The sequence below is a fragment of the Falco punctatus genome (assembly GCF_963210335.1).
Source record: "Falco punctatus genome assembly, chromosome: 7".
Lineage (NCBI taxonomy): Eukaryota > Metazoa > Chordata > Aves > Falconiformes > Falconidae > Falco > Falco punctatus.
The window spans coordinates 9,055,303-9,077,842 of record NC_137587.1 but is presented as its reverse complement, the minus strand read 5'-3'; the positions used below and the strand labels follow the sequence as shown (position 1 = coordinate 9,077,842).

General features: G+C 43.8%; 1 protein-coding gene across 9 annotated transcripts in view; it reads left to right on the top strand.

Annotated features, from left to right (window-relative positions):
* The first annotated feature begins 65 nt into the window (after positions 1-65).
* The window catches only part of TTLL5 (tubulin tyrosine ligase like 5), a 133,482-nt gene continuing 111,007 nt past the window's right edge, over positions 66-22,540 (top strand). For 7 of the 9 annotated variants that reach the window (XM_080395806.1, XM_080395803.1, XM_080395805.1 and 4 more), the window contains exons 1-9: positions 66-291; positions 695-858; positions 3,473-3,582; positions 5,476-5,558; positions 6,390-6,496; positions 7,025-7,155; positions 7,719-7,801; positions 9,836-9,905; positions 10,198-10,282. In XM_080395806.1, the coding sequence (XP_080251932.1) occupies positions 782-858; positions 3,473-3,582; positions 5,476-5,558; positions 6,390-6,496; positions 7,025-7,155; positions 7,719-7,801; positions 9,836-9,905; positions 10,198-10,282 (746 nt within the window). In that variant the 5' untranslated portion in view covers positions 66-291; positions 695-781. Of the gene's footprint in view, positions 292-694; positions 859-3,472; positions 3,583-4,300; positions 4,377-5,475; positions 5,559-6,389; positions 6,497-7,024; positions 7,156-7,718; positions 7,802-9,835; positions 9,906-10,197; positions 10,283-22,540 lie in introns of those variants that run through there. The other 2 variants (XM_080395804.1, XM_080395807.1) reach the window with 2 other exon arrangements.

Here is a 22,540-nt window from a genome sequence, read left to right as displayed (position 1 = left end):
TAGCGCTCCCATTGGCCGCGGCGCGCCGCTGCACCCACGCGCCACGCTGACGCGACGGCCTTCGCCGCCAATCGAAGCCCTGGGCGCCCGGGAAACGGTCCCGCCTCTAGGCCCCGCCCGCCGCGCGGGGGGCGGGGCGGTGGCGGCGGCGGCGGGCGGGGCGGGGCGGGCTGAGTGCGCTGGCGAGGCGGGACAGGCGCCCGCCGGTTGTTGTAGTAACGGGGAAGCGGCGGGAGGGGCTGCGGCTGCCGGGCCGCCGTGTCCCGCCCGCGGCGGGCGATGCGGGAGCAGGTACGGGGAGCTGCGGCTTCAGTGCCAGGGGTGGTTGGCTGGCGGCCTCTCCGGCCTTTCCGCCGCTCTTTCTCTTCCTGAGGCCGCTGGGCCCGGCCGCCGCGGGGTAGGCCGTGCTGCGGGCGCGCCCGGGCCGGAGGGCTGTACCCGGGCCGGTGGAGGCCTTGCAGTGCCCGGCTGAGTGGAAGGCTCGGCGCCGGGCAGAGGCAGGAGTTGGTCCGGGGCTGGGCCTGGCGCGGCCTTGTGGGAATGGCCCGCTGGAAGGTGATGCTTCTCCCTGTGCTCCCCGGGCTGGGAGCTTGTGGATAGTCCTGTGGAAAATGAGTATTGACAGGAGCTGGGAGTTCGGTTCCTTCGTTTCTCCGGCTGCGCTGCTCAGCTGTGCTTTTAATCCTTATCGCAGGTAACTGCCCTTGCAGGATCCCTTGAATCTGCAGGAAGGAGTCGGAGAGGCTGCTGTGGCCGGGCTGTATGAAAGCTCTCAGAGGAGATGTCAGTTGGGATGGCTCGAGACCTGGAGGAAACTGGCTCGTCCTCGGAGGAGGAGGAAGCTTTAAATGGACTGGAGTAAGTAGGAAAAGCCTCACTTCTGAACTGTTTCTATCTCCTTGTGCTTCCTGCAGGATTTTTACTCGTCTGAAAAGACAGTTGCATTCCTTAGTCTCCACTTATCTATAAAGTGGAAGATGGTTGGTTTGACCCTCGAGCCAGTGAGCAGGCTAGCTGCCTTTGTAGCCTAGAAGACCACTGTATTTATCGGCGTTGGAGGTGCAGCTCTTCCTTGGCTCCTCTAAAGTCCATAGTTTCATTGGTCTTTCTCGGTTGTGTTCCTGAGCTGGGAACTTTCCTGATGATGTTTAAGAAAGCAAAGGATATGAGCATCCTTTCTTTTTGCTTCTTTAGTGTTTTGTTTTAGTTTTTACTTTGCTGCAGAGAATGGAAATCGACTGTACAGTGGACTGATGTGCAATGTTTTAAAAACTTTTTAAAAACCTGTCTTGTGAGAACTCAACTCCTGGACTTCTTATTACTAACATTTGTTCTGTCTATGTGTAGTAACTTATCTGTGCTTGTGAAGGGGTCGCTCCATTAATTTTAAAGAAAAAAAAATATTTCCCCGAGTGGAATCTTTTTTCTGTTTTGCCTGGACTTGCTTTAGTATGTCCTGTTTGTTTTCTTTTGGGTTCATATTGTGACTGAGTGCCCAGCTGCAAACTGCAGTAATGGTTTTCTTTCTGTGATCATAGGATTTTATATAACAGATCTTAATTTTTTGATGTTTAGAGGAATGTTGCTTCATACCAAGTAGCTGGCTCAGACTTGCCAGAGCCTTGTGGATGGAAAGGTCCGGATGACTTCACCTAGAATGTACTTGTAACAGTGTGTCTGCATCATGTGACCAAGGGTCATGCTAGGAATGAATGACTGTCACCTGGAGGATTGAGCCTTACTGCAAATCCTCAGGACAGGCTTAACACAAACTCCCGTCGCCTCGGCTCATTTTCCTGTTATATAAGGCTTTGGCCTGTACTGTAAATTCTGGAAGCTTCTCAGGTTCCTTCCAGCCTGAACAGCTAACTGCACCCTAGTAGCTCATTCTTTTTTTAAAGCTTTTTCCTTTAGAGATGGTGGGAGTGCTGTAAAATTAATTTGTCTGGGTGGTAATGGTAATAACTTGGGTAAGAGGACCAAGGTTACACTTAAGAATACTCGTCCTAGCATCAGAAGGTTGCCCTTTTATCTCTGTTCTTGTGTTCTAAGTGTCTTTTGTAGTTTCTCCAAACCTTTGGCAGACAATGATTGTGCACATTTTATGGACAAATGCTTCTGTGTACCTCTGCCAATCTTTGTATTTCTTTTTCTCTGTGTAGATAGTTGTGTCTATGTAACTCCTCCGTCTCTGTTTTCTGTTAACTTTTCCATGGATCCATTTCCTTGCACAGTGAAAAGTAAGCAGTCTGAGCTTTATTTGCTTAGGAAGGTCAACAGGTTTTCTTTCTGTGATCTTAGCATTTTATATAACAGATCTTAATGGTTTTTGTGTGTCCTTAATTCCTCTGAGGAGGTGATAGTTTCCAATGTAGTCTTACTGTTTTGGACAGGAGTGATTGTGTATGTAACCTGTAGCTTCAGTGACTGATTGGGGGCATCGTTGTTGAATTCTGGGCTTGCATTCCACTGCATCTAGCAGAAATTAAAAAGGAAGAACACACAAGTTATCTGTTGTGTTGTGCCAAGCCTGTTCTCATCTGTCAAACTCTGCATGAGTGCCTTTTTGTGCATTTCAGAGTCCAGGATTACAACCAGGTGGCATGCACTGATTTGCAGTTCTTAAATTTGAGACTGGAATGTGGGTTGTAAGGTCTGGTTGTGTGGATGTTGGCCATTATGCTTTATTCTGAATCATAGATTTTTGTTTTCAGGCTATAAATCCAGAGAACTGTAGCTGTGAAAACTCATGGGGTTTTTCCCAAATTACACTCAGCAAAATAAATACAAATTAAATGGAACTCCGACTTAGACTGGCGAGACCAACCTAAAAAGAGGATGATCTGGAAGATTCCCTGTATAGCTGAATACCAAGTGTGCCTAGCGTTATGTGTGAGTCAGCATAGGCAGGGCACAGAAACAACCACAAAACAGCAGCTAAAATGCAAAGACTAAATTTCTTTTTCCTACCTTGCCAACATGGGGATCCCCAAAGCAGCACCTGGGCAGAGGTACACAAGTGGGGATGCAGACCGTGGAGCTCGATCCTTGCCAGAGGATCACCAAACCTGCTGTTTGTGCCTGTGTTTCAGGGGTTCACACAGATGTAGTTTACCACTGTGCTTTGATCTTCCCACAGCAAGGCAGGAAGTCTAAAGCATGTTCAGTAGGGTGTCCCTACGTCTATCGCAGGCCTATGTCATCTGAACACAGACGTTCTACTAGTCAAATCCATAAGGATAGACAACAATTAGAAAGATACTTGTATTTTGTTACACCCCAGCTTCAAATCACTTGAGCATGTTTGCAGTCTTCCTTGCCAGTCTTCCGTTATTCTCCCACAGTGTGTTTACCTGTGTCCTGCCCACAGGCTAGGTGGACAAGCATGGAGAATTGGTGTGTCCTTGTTGTAAGTAACTGCTGTGTGTGTGAGGCTCGGCAGTTGCTTATTCAGACTGTCTTGCCGTTTCAGGGATCATCCGTGTATCAAGTGGACTGGTGGTGGCTGCAGGAGAATCCCTGTCTTGGTGTTTCACGCTGAAGCCATTCTGACCAACGACAGCTACCTCCGCCTAATTGGAGGTGGGTGCAGCTACGTGTCAGCTTTTGGCCTGAAGGCATGAGGTGGAAGTCTCTTACTTGGATGTTCCCTTCTCTTTGCGGTGGGGAAGAGGACATGGTAGAAAGGAAATTACAGTCTTATCTTGCTTCTGAGTAGAGATGTTCAGAAACACTTGATCAGCTGGTGAATGTTTATCGCAGCTTTGGGTTGTGACAAGTGTCTGTTTGTCCCTCCATTGGGTCCTGATGTGTTTTGAGTTGAGACTGTCTGCTTGCAAGTCAGACTTGGAGGCCGTGCTAGAACTTACGACCAGAATATAAATGCACCACTCTGTAGCTAAGAACTTAAAATCAGTCACTGCAGTGAATTTTGAGAGGATTTCACTGGGAAGTAAAGCAGTCAGCCCCACAGTGGTAAGAACAGCGGGAAGCTGTAGTAACAAATCTCTTGTCTACATGCTCACAACTGTGAGTAAAGCCATAAGCAAAATGATTGCTGCTCTGGCAGCACTTGAGTTGGGAGACCAAACCTGTCTAGTGTCATATAAGGGAAAGCCTCTAAATAAGAGGCAGAGCTGTTATAAACAGTCACTCTGGATTGTGAGAGTTAGTGCTTGCGGGCATGTAGAGCTGGGAGCTCATTCTGGATGTGCTGAGTTGGAGAAAAGCTAAAATCTACTCAGCTGCTTTCTGTGAAGATGCTGACACTTCTTTCTTCTCTTGCTTCTCCCTTTCTTAGGTAATTGGTGCCCTCATTTCTAATATCCTATCCAAGCAGAAATGCTTCTGGCTCATTGGGGTAAGGGGTGGAAAAGGTGATTTGTGTGTGGAAACTCCTGATCCTTTTCATGTGAGTTAAAAACATACTTAAATGGTGGCAGAAGCTGATGGTAATAGTAACTTGTATCCTAACTGGAGTGTGGTGTCTCTTCTGCTTTTTCTCAGGAGGTAGAGGCTTTTTATAGTTTCACAAGTCTACTGCTGAATAGTACAACTTGTTAAACTTCTGAGCTTTGTCCAGTCCCAGATTATGATGCTTCTTACTCTTTTCTTTAGAGTTATTTTTACTGGTAGAACATATTTTCTGAGGTTTAGTCTAATTTTCATGTTTCTGTTCTCAGTTTGAACCGATTTGTGAAGTGCCTTTTCCAAGTGATTCTTCATTCTAGCATTACAATTTCTGCCTCTGCTTTCTTTGAACACTTTTATGGATTGCCACATCCTTCCATATGACAACTGGCCTCTGGTCTTGCTGCTTGCTGTTTATCTTACACCTTCAGTGCTGCTTACTGCTTTTGGTTTTTATGACTTGGATAGTGATATTTTTTTTCTTACCTTGTCCCATTTGCTTTATTTCCTACTGTTTTTTGCAGTTATTTATTGGAAGATCAGTACAGATGCCTGAGATGTGAATAAAAAATTGGTGTTTTATTTTGGGTTTTCAAGATCTAAAAAGCAATCATATAAGCTAGCCATGTCAATGAGGAGCATATGGCATGACTACTTTTAGCTAGGAATACCAATCTTGAATAAAGAGCTGAAATCGTTTGGAGTGTTATAAAGCAGTCTATGTAAAAAGCTGTTTAAAATAAAAAATAATCTGGGCATTTTTTAGGATGTCCTGTGCTGTATATTGATATAAGTTCAGTGATGCAGCAATATTATACCTAAGGATTGATGTAAGTCAGTTCAATGCCATCATTGGAGTTAATGCCCCAGGAGATGGACGGGCATTTCCTACCATCTTTTGCTTGTTATGTGCCACTACTGTGTGGGTGCTCCACTGTGGATGAAGTGTAGCTGTACTGTCGTGACTCCTGTCATGTTCTGCTCTCATCTTTGGCAGCAGAGGTAACTTCAGTTTATTCTTCTAGATGCAGACTCTTATTTTTGTGTCTCTTGCCCTCTTAACAGAGCGCTACCACTTGTCCTATAAGATTGTGCGAACAGACAGCCGTCTGGTTCGAAGCATTCTGACTGCCCATGGATTCCATGAGGTGAGTACAATGAGCTTCAGATCTGATTATGCGCTGGTCTGGGAGGGGATGATGATTATTATTATGGTTTTTTTTTTTTGTTTTTTTTTGTGGTTGGTTTGTTTTGGTGGGTTTTTTTCACTCTGCAGAGTTAGAACGAAGAAGTTGCTGTGGACCCCTGTAAGTTGTTTTGGTTTTGGTTTTTTTTTCTCTTGCATACTCAGCCAGTCAGACAGGAAATATGTCATGATTTTGCTCTCTCAAAGGAGTACCCTTTAGCCTTAAGCCTGCAAAAGTAAGGAAAAACGGATGCTGAAATTAGGTCATGTGTTTTTTCTCTTCTCTCTTTCAAAATGTCATCTCACACCCATGGGAAGATCTGAAGGATTTAATTTCTTAGCCTTTGCAAGCTCACAGAAGCATTTGATGTAGTGCTTCACGTTTCTTTTCTAGCACCTGCCTTGCTCTAAAAAATGTCCTATGGGCAGCTAATGACAGTTTGAGAGATGTGTGTCTATGGTGGATTTTCTTCTGAATAACATCAAGTTAAGGTCTGACAAGTTTCCTGGAGAAATCTGAAACACTTTACAAATTGGGTTTAAACAGTCTATAAAAAGAACAAAACAGCAAGTTTGTTTAGAAAAATATGACATGTTTATTTCCCAGTACTACTGTGCAGTAGCTTAGAACAGGAGCCTGGCTAGAGTTGTCCTAATATTAGAGATAGGTAGGAGAGATTGTCTTAAACTAGGATTGCTTTGGTTGCATAAACAAAAGGTCATGATCTGTAGGATAAGTGGTGCTTTTCGTTAGTTCCATGCTTTTGTGTGGGGTTTTTATGTTGCTTTTTAGGTGCACCCTAATAGCAGCGATTATAATCTCATGTGGACAGGATCACACTTGAAGCCCTACTTGCTGCGTTCCCTTACGGATATTCAGAAAGTCAATCATTTCCCTAGGTAAGGCCTTGATATCATGTTTTTCTAAGCATCTTTGTGATGGTTTGCAAAAATATGAACATAGATAGCTTTAAAAAAAAAAAGATAGAGTATACATGATACTGTAAAGTCCCAATGCACTGGGCCTGTGCTACATGCAGTCTTCATTTAAACAGTCTTTGGTGTTTTGGGGAGATAGTGTGTGAGTTAAGTGCTTCTCTGTAGCCCAAATACAATTTTTTTTTTCTTTATTTGGGGCTTTGGGTTCTTAGTTAGACATAGTGATGTGTCACCTGCTAAAGTTTACAAACATTGTAAGTTTGCTGTGGTTTGGTCTGTAATGGGAATTGGAATAGGTGCTACAAGTGAGGATGGGTATCGGTACGGCCATAGTACAGAGACAGTAAAACTGGAGAGTAGTTGCAGGTTAGGGTTTAGACATCTGATAGGGCTTCAGGTGCTTTAGTAACTAGGATGAAGGGTTGCTGTAATGTGGTGTGTTTTTACGTGGGGAAAAAATACATACAGTCTCTTGTTTTGGGACTTCAGGTCATATGAACTGACACGGAAGGACAGACTATACAAGAATGTCAGTCGTATGCAGTTGGCCCATGGATTCAAGACGTTCCATATCTTACCTCAGACCTTTATCCTCCCAACGGAGTACCAGGACTTCTGCAGTAAGTCTGGGCTGATGATGCCCAGACCTAAAGCAAAATAACTGGATGGGGGGGAAGGGAATTACTTCTAATATCCTAGCCTGTTGATTGTGCCAATGGTTAAAACATCAAAATTAGAGGAAGCTGGAAGGACAGTAGAAAAAGCCCACATTGTTTCTGTATATAGCTTCTACTCTGCTGTTTACTCGATGCCTACCTAAGTCCTTAAGAAACTGATGGGGGCTTAAGGCTCCAGAATTGAGCTTTTTTTGTGTGCACAGTTTTGTTGATATCAATTTCACAATATTGTTGACTAATGTCTGGGAGCACTAAAGACAGAAGTACCAAAAGGAGGCACAGGGCAGAGAAATGGATCTATTGGAGCAGCAGGAGGGGCTTCAGGGAGGGGCCATAATAATTGCTGTGAGTCCCAGGGGGTAAAATAGGATATCAAACAAGTAGACTTTGATCTCCTTGTGAAGCTCTCTAAAGCCTTTATGGTAGGCAGCATTCTTGATTCCTGCTCTTCTGTAAACAAGCAAAACTGAAGATATTTCAGACTTCTGCTGTTTTCTTCTAACCAGATACCTATTCTAAGGACCGAGGCCCATGGATAGTGAAGCCCGTAGCCTCTTCCAGGGGTCGAGGTGTCTACCTGATAAACAGTGTAAGTGTTCAGCAAAAGGACTGCTCTTCAGTAACGCTGTCTGCAAAACTATGCCAGCTTCTAGGCAAGGGGCATGAAAATATTAACCAGGCACTGGCCCTGCTCTGGATTTCAACCATATGTTGGTGAGCAGTTCAAGAAGGCCTGCTTGGGCCTATGCTGTGTAACAAAAGCAATCTATTTCTTTGTATGCTGTGCTTATCTTGCAACCTGCTTTCAAGTCAGCTTATTAGGAGCACGTTCGTGCTCCCTGAGACAGTTTGGGAAGCTGTGCTGCCTCATGCTGTCCTTGTGGCTGACAGTAGGCCTGCTTTGGGAAGGTTCCCAGAACTTTCTTCAGTTGTTTCACCATGTGACCTAAACAGTCCTCAAACAGTCTTGTCTCCCTCTTCCCCCTTGAAAAGGCCAGTTAAAATGAAACCTTATGTGATGCGTTAGGATGTATATCCATCACAGAGCTGTTATCTAAATGCCAGTGTGCCCTTACTGAAGTGTAATGGGGTTGATTCTTGTATTCAGTGTGCTGCTTATAGTGTCTTTTGCCCTTTTTGGGCTTCGCAGGGAGTTAGGTTGTCATAGGTAACAAATACATCTGGGCAGGAGCCAAACACATGAGAAGATTCCAATAAATATTCTCAGCAGCAAAACTGACTGGTGAGTCATTTTGTTTTCACTCACTCAAACCCCTTTAGCCTCCCCTGCACTGAAGGGGTCATGCTGCCTCATCTGTTCTCTACTTGGATCATTTCCCATAAAATAAGGGAGAAATTCGCCAAGTGTATGAGGTAAGTATTTCCAGAGCTGCACTCAGCTTTTTCTTTGCTTGAAAGAGAGGAACGAGCTCAGGCTTATGTGGCAGTTGGCCATGAACTGGGGAAAAGACCCTTCTGGGACCAATCTCCCTTTGTGTATATCTGTTCCAGAAACACTTTAGCTAGTTTGGCCCAAAGACTTCACTTTCCTTCAGTGTGATGCCATTAAGGGAGTGTCTTCTAGAATCTCATTACAGAAGTGTTTAAAAACAACAACAAAACCCGCAACAAAATGGCAAACCTTTGAATTTCTTTGATCCATAATAAAACAGGCTGTCGCTTTTGTGCGATGTGCTGAGGGACGTTGAGGTTGTTCCCTCACATTGCATATATGCACTTTATATGCCTAGGCTTCCTGCTCACGATGCTGGTGATGTGGCTGAATACATGCAAAATTAAATAAAGGCAGGATGACTGGTTCTCTTGGCTCTTTTTCAAACTGAAGGCAAGAAAATGTTTTGCAAGAAACTGTTTGTATGAGTAGTTAGAACTGGTTACAAGAGAGAGGCTTGCATGCAGCAAAAAGTAAAGGCTTTTTCAACAGATCCCATGACTTTGTGATGTGTATTTGTCATAGATAGAGCTGCTTTGTCACAGGTAGAGCTTTTTGTTCTGACCTACAAGGATAGCGTCTTCCTGGTACAGTAGCCACTGCTGTGAACTGAACCTCAGTAGAAGGTGTGGTGCTTACTCAGTGTAGGCAAAAAAGTTGGCTACCAGCCCAGGATCTAGCTATAAAGATCACAAGTTGAGGAGTCATTTTCTTCACTTGTGACTTCCTCACCAACGATACTTACAGACTCCTTTCAGTGTCTTCTAAACCCCTACTCCATGTGTTTTGGTTAAAAATTTGAGAAGCAAACAGAATGCCAGTCACTTCTTTAGATGTGGTTTTTTCCTGCCTATTTTCTTACATCATTGCCATGTGGCTGTTAAGTCTGTATTCTACTCTAAGGAGCACTTAACTGGAAGATTCAATGGGCAGGTTTTTTGGTAATGTAATAATTCCCAGGCTTCTGGTTAGGGTATAATTACCTTAAATATGTTGTGACTGACAGGGTTTTTTCATTTTGTGTTTGTTTCTTCCCTCCCCAGACATAGTTGTTGCTACAGAGTTGCTTTAGGGGGGAAAGGCTGGAAGAAATGGTGGGTTTGATCTAGCATTCTTCTTATTCTTTAAGCCTCCTATTTTTTCACTCTTGGATTCTCTGTTTTTCTGTAGCCAAACCAGATTGTCCTGGAAGACAACATCCTGGTTTCTCGTTACATCAGCAACCCCCTGCTCATAGATGGTGAGTGTGCATAGGAATTGCTTTTCTCTTCCCCCAACCCCAGACCTGAGGATCTCTGCAAACTTTGCAGGAATTTAGTTGAATGATGGAGTGGTCTATCATCTTCTAGTACCTGAAAAATGTAACTAGAGAATTCCTTAAAATCTGGAAGCTTTTCAACCATGAAAGCTTCAAGCACCTACATCAGCAGCAGATAACAGTTTATTGCTCTCAGGGTCTGCTGTAATTCCTCAACTGGATATGATGTCTGAAAGATATTTGCAGTCACTGACTCATGACAACTGTATTCCAGATTTCAAATTCGATGTGCGCCTCTATGTTCTGGTTACATCCTATGATCCACTTGTCATCTATCTCTACGAGGAAGGATTGGCCAGGTAGGGGAGGTTTCTTATTTCTCAGTGTACTGCACTTGGTGAACCAAAGATGTCTTGGCTTGCCTCCTGACACCATGACAAATGAGGGAAGTGCCAGTTAGGGAGTTCTGCAGTTGAAATATGATACTTCATTGTGCTGTGTCCCATCAGTTTTCATTATATAGATTATAAGATCTTTAGTGAGGCACTTTATTACATATGTAATAAATAAAGCAAGTTTTCAACTCTTAAGGCTTCAATGACCACACGCCATCATTGGTGTGTTCATTCTCAAGTTCATGTTCTTGAAATCTCTTTGGACTTCTGGTGCCTTTGTGCCCCTTTTCCATCCTCCCAAGGAGAAGGGAACCTAGACTTACTAAATTACTGTTTAATCCGCAAGACAAAAGCAGTTGGGAGACCTGTTGTTGGGTGTGTTGGCCTTTATGTTAATACTTTCAGCTGCTCTTCTAAATTTCAGGTCAGTATTTTTATTTTCCACAGTATCAAATGGGTTTAGACTAGTTCACTGTTCTTACCCTGCAAGGTGTCAGTTTTCTTTTGCATGTAAGTCTTGAAAGATACTTAAGATTCCCAGGAGGAACACTTGTCTACTAAAAATACCTGTTTCTCTTCATCACAGAAGTTCAGCTAAATACCTTTCTGTAGTAACTAATACATTTAAAATAATCACTGAATTTCCAACAGATCAGAAACTTAACTGTAGTGGTGTTTGAGAAGACTGCACCATAGGACCGTTTTCTGCAACAGTTTTAGACAATGCTGAATATGTCTTAGAAGCCCATCTGACACACCCAGAAAGAGTATCTCTGGGGTTCAAGCCTGCACAGCTTTGCATTATACAGATACTGAATCCAGCTTATCTTTATCAAGAGCAGATAATGAATCCAAAAAGATATATTAATACAAGAAAAATTGTCCTTTAAATTGTTTAACAGATCCCTTTCAGGTGTGTTGTGGTGTGCCTCCATCTGCAAAGGTAATGTGAACAAATTGTTTCCCTAAAACAGGGCAGGAGAAGGTAGCTCATCTTGATCAGTGGAAAACAACTATATTCACTTTAGAAAAGGAGTGTTAAACATGCCTGGCATGCAAGACTTTCTCTTGGAAATTGGCAATAAAATTATTAGTTGCTAATATTGCATGTTATTGGAAAGTGAAGAGGGAAAACAAGATCATCAATTGTGAATACATGAGGAGATTGCTAGGACGTTCTGAAAATGGGTAGTGCACAGCAGGCCTCCAAAATAGGATTTGCACCATCATTAATTTCTTAAGGGTGGTTCTGCTGATCCTCTTCAACAAAAGAGTTTACTTCTAGAAATATCTAGCTGTGTAAGAGAAAAGTGTTCTACTCTGGGGGCAGGTGTGCTATTTCCATGATAGACAGCGTTCTTCTCTGGCTGTACAGTAACATGTTTTGCTTGGAGGGGAAAGTGTATGTGCGGAAGTGCACGCTTTCTTTTTCTTTTAACAATTCTAGGTCTAGGGAAGGAAATGAGGAAGGAAATAGGTGTATTCTTTTGACTGAAACACACTGGTCGGACAGTTCTAGTGAATCCCTTAAGACAGACTCATCTAATTATTTAAGTGCGAAGGGAAGTCTGGAGGTTTTTAGTCTAACCTTCTTCTCAAGACTTTCTTAAAAGTTTGGGCAGGTGCTTTATGGCCTTACACTGTAAAGTTTTGAATATCTTCCAGGAATGGAGATTCCATAGTCTTTCCTGACAACCTGTTCCAACATTAGACCACTCTTACTGTGAATGTGTGTATTTCTTATATCTAATGAGAATTTCCCTGGCTGTAGTTAGACTTGCCCCTTGTCTTTCTGGTGTTTGCATTTGAAAAAAGTCTGGCTCTGTCTTTATAGCCATGCATTAAGGAGTTGAACACAGCAGTTCAGTTCTTTTCTTAGCAAAACAATTGTTTCCTACCCAGCTTCTCATTGCACACTGTGTTTTTCAGCCCATTTTAATAGCTCTCTGCTGGACTTGTACCTATTAGTCAATGCTTGTACAGGGAGGGTTCATAGTGGACACGATGTTCTAGATGTGTGTCCAGTGTTTGCCAAGCACTCACAAATAAGAGGTACTGTTCACTTCCCTCAACCTACTGGCTACACTCTTGCTGATACAGCCTGGCACATGGTTAGCCTTCATGGTGGCAAAGGCAAACTGCTAATTTGTGTTCAACTTGTCCACCAGGACTGCTTATCTGTTGTGCGGAGCTGCTTTCTATCCATCCAGCCCGTACTGTTGAACAGGGTTATTCCTTCAGGTGCAAGCTCAGGAAGTGTGGATGGACAGTGAGGTGGATTGCAAAGTGGCTGAATAGCAGAGCTCAGAGGGCGACCCTTCTCAGAGGGTCAGCAGCGCAGTCTAGCTGGAGGCATCTAACTGGCAGTGATCCCCAGGAGTCTGTACTGGGTCCAGTCTCATTCAACTCACTCATCAGTGGCCTGGATGAAGGGGCAGAGGGTGCCCTCAGCCAGTTTGCTGATGATACAGAACTGGGAGGAGCGGCTGGTACCCCAGAGGCTGCGCTGCCATTCAGCGAGACCTGGGCAGGCTGGAGAGCTGGGCGGAGAGGGACCTGATGGAGTTCAGCAGAGGCCAGTGCAGGGTCCTGCCCCTGGGGAGGGACAGCCCCGTGCACCAGTACGGGCTGGGGGGGACCTGCTGGGGGGCAGCTCTGCGGAGAAGGACCTGGGAGTTCTGGTGGGCAGCAAGTTGCCCACGAGCCAGCAGTGTGCCCTGGTGGCCAAGAAAGCCAGTGGGACCCTGGGGGGCATTAGGAGGACAGTGGCCAGCAGGTCGAGGGAGGTGATCCTGCCCCTCTGCTCTGCCCTGGGGAGGTGCATCTGGAGTGCTGTGTCCAGTGCTGGGCTCCCCAGTTCGACAGGGAACTGCTGGGAGGGGGTCCAGTGGAGGGCTACAAAGATGATGAGGGGACTGAAGTATCTCCCTTTTAAGGAAAGACACAGAGAGTTGGGTCTGTTTAGCCTGGAGAAGAGAAGACTGAGAGGGGATCTTATCAATGAATGCAAGTATCTTTAAGGGTGAGCGCCAAGAGGATGGGGCCAGGCTCTTTTCAGTGGTGCCCAGCGACAAGGGGCAATGGGCCCTAAGTGCAACTTGGGAAGTTCCTTCTGAATATGGGGAGAACCTCCTGTACTCTGAGGGTGACAGAGCCCAGGAACAGGCTGCCCAGAGAGATCGTCGAGTCTCCTTCCCTGGAGACGTTCAAAACCTGCCTGGATGCGACACTGTGAAGTCTGCTGTAGGTGAATCTGTTTGAGCAAGGGGTTGACAAGATCTCCAGAAGTGCCTTCCAACCTCGACCATTCTGTGACAACACTCCTGCGTGAGTAGAGGTTGACGGAAAACTTTCGGTGGGCTGTTCTGTATGGCCTCCAGATGGCACTAGCGGTCTTTAGCGTTGGCGATTTGGATTTTTCCCATACCCTGGATTTGCAGCTTCAGTCTGAGAGAGGTAAGGAACCTGGAGCTACTGGATTCTGGCTTCGTATTTAGCTTTTTTGCCATCCATTTAAATAGTGTGAGTTAAGTGCTGGAAGAGACCCTTTTATTGCCTCACACAGTGTAATGCTTTGGTTTAAAGCTGGGACAAAACTTCAGCTGTGCAGGGAGAGGGAAATGCTTTAACCTTTGGGAGTAGAAGATCTTTTACTCTTCATTTAAGAAAAAAACCCCCACGCTGCTTAAGAGTGGAAGCAATTTGTAGCAGAGACTGGGAGGTAAGATCAGGACCTGGAATCAAAGGTGATACTGAAGCAATCTAAGAGGAAACCCACGAGCAGAACAAAAGAAACTGTTTTCGGGACCTCCGCTATTGCTTGTGGTGCACTATGGTGACTTCCATGTTTTGAGTTTGCTTTCTGAAGGTAGGTAATCTTTGAACTGTGGTCAGGGTGACCTCTTCCATGTTCTCTTAATTTTCTTTTTTCCCTTTTTCTTAGTCTGTCTGAAAGGTAATGTTCCCTTCCAGTATTATGCTTTGCATATTCCAAGTAGAAGAGAAAGCTGGTTGTTCAGTGAAGTTGGTGACCTCTACCAGGAAAGGAGTGCTTTCAGGAAACCATAAGATGTAATCAACTTTAAAAGGAACAGATCTGGTATAACACACATTTGTGATGTTTGACTAGATACTTCCTTAGGCCTGGTTTCTCTTGGCACAGCTAGACTTGTCATGACATGATCTAGAGTAGAATTTGAAGCTTCAGTGCTGAGGAGAAGAAAGGGATTATGGATCCAGCATGTGCAACCTGTGTTTTGCTTTCTATGTGGAAGAGTGAAGAAAAAGTTTCCTTTGAGGAAGATGTAAAGGGTATGTACCCAGAGATGTGTGTAAAAACAAAAACAAAACAAAAAACAAAACAAAAAAACCCCACTCAACCAAAACTAAATACCCCACAAAACAAGAAAAGCCTTTACCTGATGTTGCTTGATTTGTGCTGCCCTGGCCAAAGTTGGGGGCGGGTTTTGGGTGGGTTTTTTTTCATTCTTCTAATGCAATTTTTAAGGCACATAACTGACATCAAAGCTTTTTTTTTTTGCTTACCCCCTAAAAGCGTATTGAGTACAACTTAAGAAGTGCTGATGTTGAGTAGGTTCATTTTGTAGCTATTTCCACCCTACTCCCCGTGGAATAAGCTGAATTTAGTAGGGACAGAGCCTTAGGTCAGCAGAGCCAGGTATCAGACTTCTTGAGAGTTAACCAGAAAGGTATCAGTGAATGTGCTCTATGTTTTCATCTTTCATTACAACAGTACTTTTCTGGTCTCGCCTCCCTCAGACCGTCAAACCTTCTGTTGCATATTTTGGGCCTGGTCCACCTCTAGAAGGAATGCTGCTAATAGATTCATTTGGGCATATTCAGTGATCTGTTTGGAGGGAGTGGAGCAGGGTTTTTCCTCTCTCTTGAGGCTTGAAACAAGACTGAAGCTGTGCTTAAGGCATAAAGCAGCACTGGGTGACTGACGATCCTTGTCTGTTGCATTGAAAAATGTGTTGTCAAACACTTTTCTAGTACATACTCTTAAAAAAAAAAGTAGACAAAGCATGCTGCTGTACATCTGTTAAATTGGCAGATATTAAGTAAGTTGGTGCTGGAGAGGGAAGTTATTGTCTAGATTGGCTATTTGTGATTTACAACTCAGAGAACTGTAGCTGGGACCTTTGCATCGAAGGTAAAGGTTTGGAGAACGAGATGGTCTTGGCAAGCTTGGTCCAGGTTTGCTTAAAGTGTGTAACTCAGTCATCTGATCATATGTTAAAAATCTACGTAGTTTTATCTGAGACTTGCAAAATATGTGATGGACTATATTGGCATGCCTTTTATATCCTATTATGAATAAAAGGTACATTGTAATTAAACCCGTAGTTTATTAACAGGCTTTGCAATGCTTTTGAAAGTGACTCACCAAGCCCAGTTACGTGGAGGTCCCATGGCTGCTGTTACAGCCAACTGTTGAATTGGTGGATTATGCTGGTTTTTGCAAGGGCATCCATGCAAGGAGAGAATAACAAGCCTGACCTGTGTCTGAAGTACTGCTGAAGAGGAAATGGGGCCAGGGACAGCCTCTGCTGTTCGTGAGCCTTCCCCGTTCTGACAGCTTGAGATGCTTCTCTTTTTTTTCCAAACTTTCCTTCCTGTGTCCCTCCTTGTAGGGCCGAAAGGAGCCTAGTGGATCTATCTTGTTTGGTGCCTGCGTACGTAATGGAGACTTGACACACACTGTGGGGAATTCATAATGAAATGGCTCCTTGTTTTAGGGAGAATTCTCTATAGTCTACTAAACCTGGGTGTTTAGGCAGCCTTATTTCTGAGCCTGAACAGAAGGGGCCTAGCCCAGCAGGTTTCATGGTCAGGTTTACACTGAATTTGAAAAATGGATTTAAAAAAAAAAAAAGAAAAAAAGGCAAAACTGAGCTGAAACTCAAATGTTCTTGCCAAGGCCCCAGCGACCCACCGCTGGGGGAGGCTTTCCAGAGGGACAGGGGAGATGCCACAATGGCGGGGCTGCCTGAGCTCACCCCCTCACCTCACATCGACCCCTCCTTCTGTAAGCCTGGCCTCCTAATTAGCCCTGGCTCCACTGGGATATTTACCTTTTCTCTGCTGGATTCCTGTGGTTTCCAAAGAATTCAGGTGCTCGCTTGGAGCCAAGGAATTCACATTACCTCACAGGCTGCGCTTAGGCCAGAGCCGGCTGGGCCGCAGCTGCCCTGTCCCCCTGCCTGGCCGGCCTCCGCTTCAGAGGGAGCGTGACTGGCGTCTGCACCGACACCGGGCTCCGGCTGCGGCCGCTCCGGTGGGAATCGCCTCGGCAGAAGCTGCGGAGCAGTATTCTTCACTGTCTTTTTCACTAATGGACTTTTGGCGAGTGGGTAGTGTAGCGAGCCGGGAGACTTTCTGCTGCTTTCATGCTTCTTAATTAAGATAAGCAGGATCAGAGTCACTGAGGGGACAGATCTCTCTGTTTATCCATATATGTCTTTTAATAGACATTCACTGCCTATAGAGACACCTGATTTTTAGACCATGTGGTTTTTCCTTTGAATTGTCTTCTGTAAAATGGGATCATTTGGCTTCAGCCTGCTACTGTTTGAGGGTTGCAAGGAAGCCTACTATATGTATTTTCATATATATGTAATACAAGCATTTTAAAATATTTTTTACTATATATGTCAGGCCCCTTGATGCCCTGTATTAAATCTTGTTCCTGTGTCAGGTAGCTAGACACTTGTCTGTGGTGTAGGAGTGGCCCTTAGGGCCCTTGGACAGGGGTTTCATTTTGAATAACCTACTTCTGTTGAGCATCATCAAATCTCCTCTTTTGGTTGAAAGAGTTGTTAAAAAAAAGGAGTGGGAAAAATGGCTCCTTGAGCACTATTTGTATACCTTGTAGGGGTGTAGTTACAATATTGACATAGCATGTCACTGTTGTCCAGTAAAAAGTGTCTTGCTGCCTTCAGCAACCTGTCTTCTTGAGGGCATGTTTTAGGAAATCCTGAAGGAAAGGTAGCTAAAGACTAACTAGCAAAATCATTTTTGATATCTTCTATAGATTCCCCCCTCCCTATCTTCCATGTACTTCAAACTACACGCCCCCAGCCCGCCCCCCCAGCCCTGTCCCTGTCCTCTGAATCTGTTTGGGTAGCAGAGGGTGGTCTGCCCAGGCACAGTGGGTCTCTGGGTATAACTACATGACACTCCTGTTGCACTTAGCAGACATGATGGGTGTCCTAAAGAATCAGGGAGGCTGGGCAACTCTTGGTGACAGTCTGTACTGTGAGAAACAGAACAGAAGAGGTTCACTGAATCGCAGAGTGGCTGGGATTGGAAGGGACCTCTGGAGGTCACCCAGTCTGGCCCCCCCTGCTCAAGCAGGGCCAGAGCTAGTTGCCTGGGACTGTGTCCAGACTGCTTTTGAGTATCTCCTGGAAGGAGACTTTACAACTTCTATGGGCAGCATGTGCTAGTGTTTGATCACCTTCATGGTCTTTTCTTACGCATCGCAGGTTCAAAACACTGTTAATAGCAGTGCATGAGCTGAAAACTTACAAATCTGTGATGAGAAGATGAAAAAGGAAAATATTTTTTTTTCCTGTTGCTGGAGACATCTGGTAAAACTGCTCCTGGATCTTGTTCTTTAACATAGAACTGTTTGAATAATTTTATCCAGCTTTGGTTAGAGAAACTGCCATCATAAGAGATATCACCAAAACTTTTTTTTATGTTTAATAAATCACTTACAAGCTTTGGCTCCTATTCATGCTCAGTTGCTAACTGACATACCAGGTGGATGCTGTGGAAAATACTCATGTTGGAGATAGTGGGATTGTGATGGTTTCAAGACTTCTGTTTTCTGTCCTGTACTGCAAGGGAACTGGGTCGCAGGTGGTATTTTGGAGTCCTGACCTTGATAATGTTAAAATGGAAGTATCTGTAGTTCTCCTCTACCAGTTCTAGTCCATAGAACAATTCCCTTAGGGCATCTTGTGTATTTTCATCCTGATTTTAACAGTAGTTCATGGGAACCAGAAAGAGAATTGAGTGGTGCAAACAACTCTCTCTGTGGCCTTAGTTTCATAAACAAATCGGCAGCTAATAGACTGTCAGTGAAGCCAAAGCCTAACATGTGTGGAGGGGAGGGAAGAGGGATGAGGGACTGAGAAAGTGACTCCAAGCTTAAAATGTGAGGAACGTGCTTATAGAAACACTACACTGGTTATTTCTAGGACATTTAAGCAGGAGCTCTGTGTGCAGTCATGGAAAAGACTATCATAATGTGTGCTTTTTCTGTAGTACTTGTTTGAGAAAAAAAGGATTAACTATTCTTTCCTTTTTCCCACTCCAGGGTCTTTTCTCCTCCTCCTTTCCCAGGCCCTGGCTAGATGTCTCAAATAAGCATTCCAGAGCTACCAAGTTTCATGCAAAACCATGTAACATCTTATGTAAATATTTAATGATCCAGTTTACGTATCTCCAAAATGTCTTGCATATGACAAACTTTACCTTGCGGTCAATTTGTTTCCTGAAATAATGCTGGGGATAAGTGGTGTACAACCTCTTGAGTAGTGTTCTGTTTGAATGTGTGGCAGTAAAAGGGTGAGTTGTTTGAGTTAAGGCAGTGTGGGGAACATGCGTTAAGGGCAGATCAATGTTTGGCATGGTGTGGTGGATTTGGGGATTTCTAGAGATAAGTGTGGGCTCTGTGATGTGTTTTGTAGATTGTTAGGTCAACGGGGAAAAGTGCTGCATGTCACTTGTGGAGTAGGTGGCCTATTGAAGGTGAAGCTTAAGCTTGCCTATTAGGCTTATAGTGAACTGTTACAAGATGGGGAGGGAGGGCAGTAATCTGTTGTATCGGAATGTCAAAGGTGATTTTTTAAGAGGGGAGGTCTGAAGCATGACAGGGAGGCAGAGAGCTTGGAGGCCTCTAGGTGATATACTGTTAGTCTAGAGGCTGAGAGTACTTCTGGAGTCTGAAGGGATTATTAAGGATTTCTCCTTTGACTTTCTGATCCTGCTGCCACTACTGCCACTCTACTGATTGCTTTTGAATGCTCTTTGCCCCTGTCTGATCCAAGAGAAAGTATGGAGGGAAGGCAAATGTGCTGTTGCTGAAGGTGAGCTCTGTAGTGGTGTGTAGTTCCTGGTAAAGGGAACTGGTTGTTGCCTTTGTCCGAGCTGCTGTGTCTGTGTGACTTGGCTGTAACCAGCTAAGGTATGGGCACATGTGTTGAAACAGTTGAATGTATGAGTGTAATTTCTCTATTCTAAGTTTTGAATTCAGAAATGAAGGGCATCTCCTCTGTCCTGCAGAGGAAGGAGGAGCTGCAGTGAACGGGAGGAAGGCTGCCAAGGGCTGTTCACAATATGATTGCTGCTACTTCTGCCCGGGGGGCTGCGTTGCTGGCAGCAGTTTTGTGTGGAAACTGAACAGTGCACAGTCAACCTTGGTTTAACCTTTCCTATTTCCAACTGTATTTTTGGGGTAGAAGCTTTCCTGAAATACTTCTGTTTAGATGCTTTTGGAATCTAATCTATTTGATCATGATTAGATTTGAAATCTAATCATGTTAGTAGGTGTCCTTGATTTCCTTAATTTATCTCTTTCCTCAGATTTTAAAAGGACAAGATTCATTAGAAGGGGACAATCTTTGAGAGAATGGGAGTACAGTAAGGCCAGGGAAACAAGTGAATGAAAGTGAAGATCCAAGCAGTATGTAACATGAAGACAGGGGAAGGTGCTTCCTATGTCCTTGCTGCTATGAGCTCTATTATCTCTGTGTAATACATATCATAGAGGTGACCCAGGTTAATACTGTGTTAGGGGACCATTCCTTCTGCACCTTCTGCCTGCCTCCCCTCCACCTCTCAATTTCATTGGCAGGTGACAGAGAATTCAGTCAACACAAGAGAAATCCAAGTTTGAAAACTTGTGGTTAGAACCTGTGTTAATGGAGAAAGCAAATCTGAATTTAGACCAAAACATAGTTGATAACCTTCTAATGGTGGATACAGAACAGACATCCGTTCCTTTCTTGGTTACCTCTATGATATTTCACATTGGTAACAAGAACTGCTTGGTTTAGGTGAGTTGTGGTGAGAAGAATGCACCGAAGAGTAGGAAACCTTTTCTGAGGTGGAAAATTTCACCTGTTGCTAGATATTTTTTTTCTACTTGATAAGTCCTACAGAAAAATTCTTTGGAAGAATTCAAAGCAATGTGGATCCAATTGTTTAACCATTCAGACCACACAAACTTAACTACCAGCGATATGTGGCAGTGCTAAGTGTGTTGGGTCTCTGCATTGCAAGGCCTATGGAGTAGTCTAGAACTTGGACAGGATCAGATCACAGTGGGGGAAAACAAGAGTTGTTTGAAGCCGAGCAAGGAAGAGGTGGCGTTAGTGAGCAGGAAATGGTGTTTTGAAGAGTTTCACTTGATAAAATAGTCTCCTTTGGCTGAAGATGCACCTCTGCGTGTGGACAGTCCAGCCCCCAGTTTAGGAGTACTCTTGGATTCCTGGCTGATTGCAGGTTCCCACATAGCAGCATCCACAAGTAATGCTTTGGCTAGGAAACAGTCCTGTCCTGGCAGATGATGACCTGGCCTCAGTTATTTGTGCCTTCATCACTCTTTGGCTGGATTATAGCAATATGAGATACCTGGGCATGAAGCCTTTAGTGCTTAGGAAAATATCTCGTGCAGAATGTTGCGGCATGTGCTTGTGGTAAATTGTGTTAGGGAGAAAACAACAGGCTCACCCTTTATTTTCTGTGCCACCTTACCATATAGTTCCTAAATTGCTTTTAGGATCTTGGCCTTTATTTATTCTATTATGGTAAGTGGCCCGGAATCAGGAAAGAAGGGGCTCCCAAAATGAAATAATCATCTAGAAGACTGTAAGATTTTTTTTTTCTAGGTGTTAACCTGAGGTCAGAGTATTTTACGAGCGTTTAAGTTTTCCTACTTTCCACTCTTACTGTAAGGCTTGTTCCTATGACCTTAGGTCTCTCTCAAAATAGCCTGTAAATTTTTGTTGAAGAAAGGCATTCTGTAGCATGCAGATCTCTTCTCTTTCCTGGGGAGAAGTAGTATGCTGGATGAGTGGCCTTGTTACTACCGTGGAAGAAAGATACAGTGAAATACAGTATGAAAAGCTGTAGAACTATATAGTACTGAAGGTAATTGTAACTGGTATTTCAGTGGTAGTAACGCTCTTCCATCCCAAGCAAGTGTGAAAAACAAGTGTAAGGGGTGTGGGCTATTGCGAGCATTGTACTTGGATCTGTCACCATTCTGACATCCAGAGGCTATTGATAGAGGCTCTAGAAATAACTTGGATTTTCCATTTGCAGACTTGAACTTAGCATGAGGCTAGTAAGACTGTCTAACCAGGTCTTGGAGGATATATAAAGCTGGCACTCAATTCTGTTGTTTAAAGCTTGGGGCCTTTTGATAGTAGATTTGAATCATTTAATGTTTTGTATTTTTTTGATGCATTGCTGAACAGGCCTGTGATATCTCTTAAGATGACAGCATCCCAGTAGAAGAAAAGGTTTATGTACTGAGAGGTGTAGAGCACATTGAAATCCTTCTGAATAATCAGTTGCCATGGAAATGTAAATTCTATGGGCATGGAGCTTAGACCACCTAATAATTAAGGATGGTCTCTGTAGAAGAAAGCTAATGAAAGCATTTGCAAAGTAGAGAAATACTGTTGCTTGGAAGTATTGTCTACATCTGCCAGGGGTTTATATCCTCATATTTCTGATTATGTGCATAATTAAAAACAATAAGAAGCTGATAGGCATGGTGAACTTAATTGCCCTGTACTTCAAAGTATTGCGGGAGCCATGACTTTGTGAAATAGCTTGCTGCTTGTGCTCAGTATCTTCCAGGATCTAGCTGAAAGTATATGATCAACAAATGTTTTCAGTACACTGCCAATAAATTATCGTTAAGGTGGAGATGATAGTCATAATTAAGAACAAAATATATAGGGCTGTTGTCACGATTTTCAAAACACAAGTGCTAAATCCAGGAAACTTATAGTTAAACTGAGAAGAAATTCAAATACTTTAAGCTGTGGAAATATGTGGAAAGGGAATCCAAACTTCCAAACTCTTTTCTGTTGCCAACTGCTCTGACTTCATATGTAGTTAAAGCTCAGAAAAATACGTTGCAAAATCTTTTTTACTTTTTTTAACCTTGCTACTTAG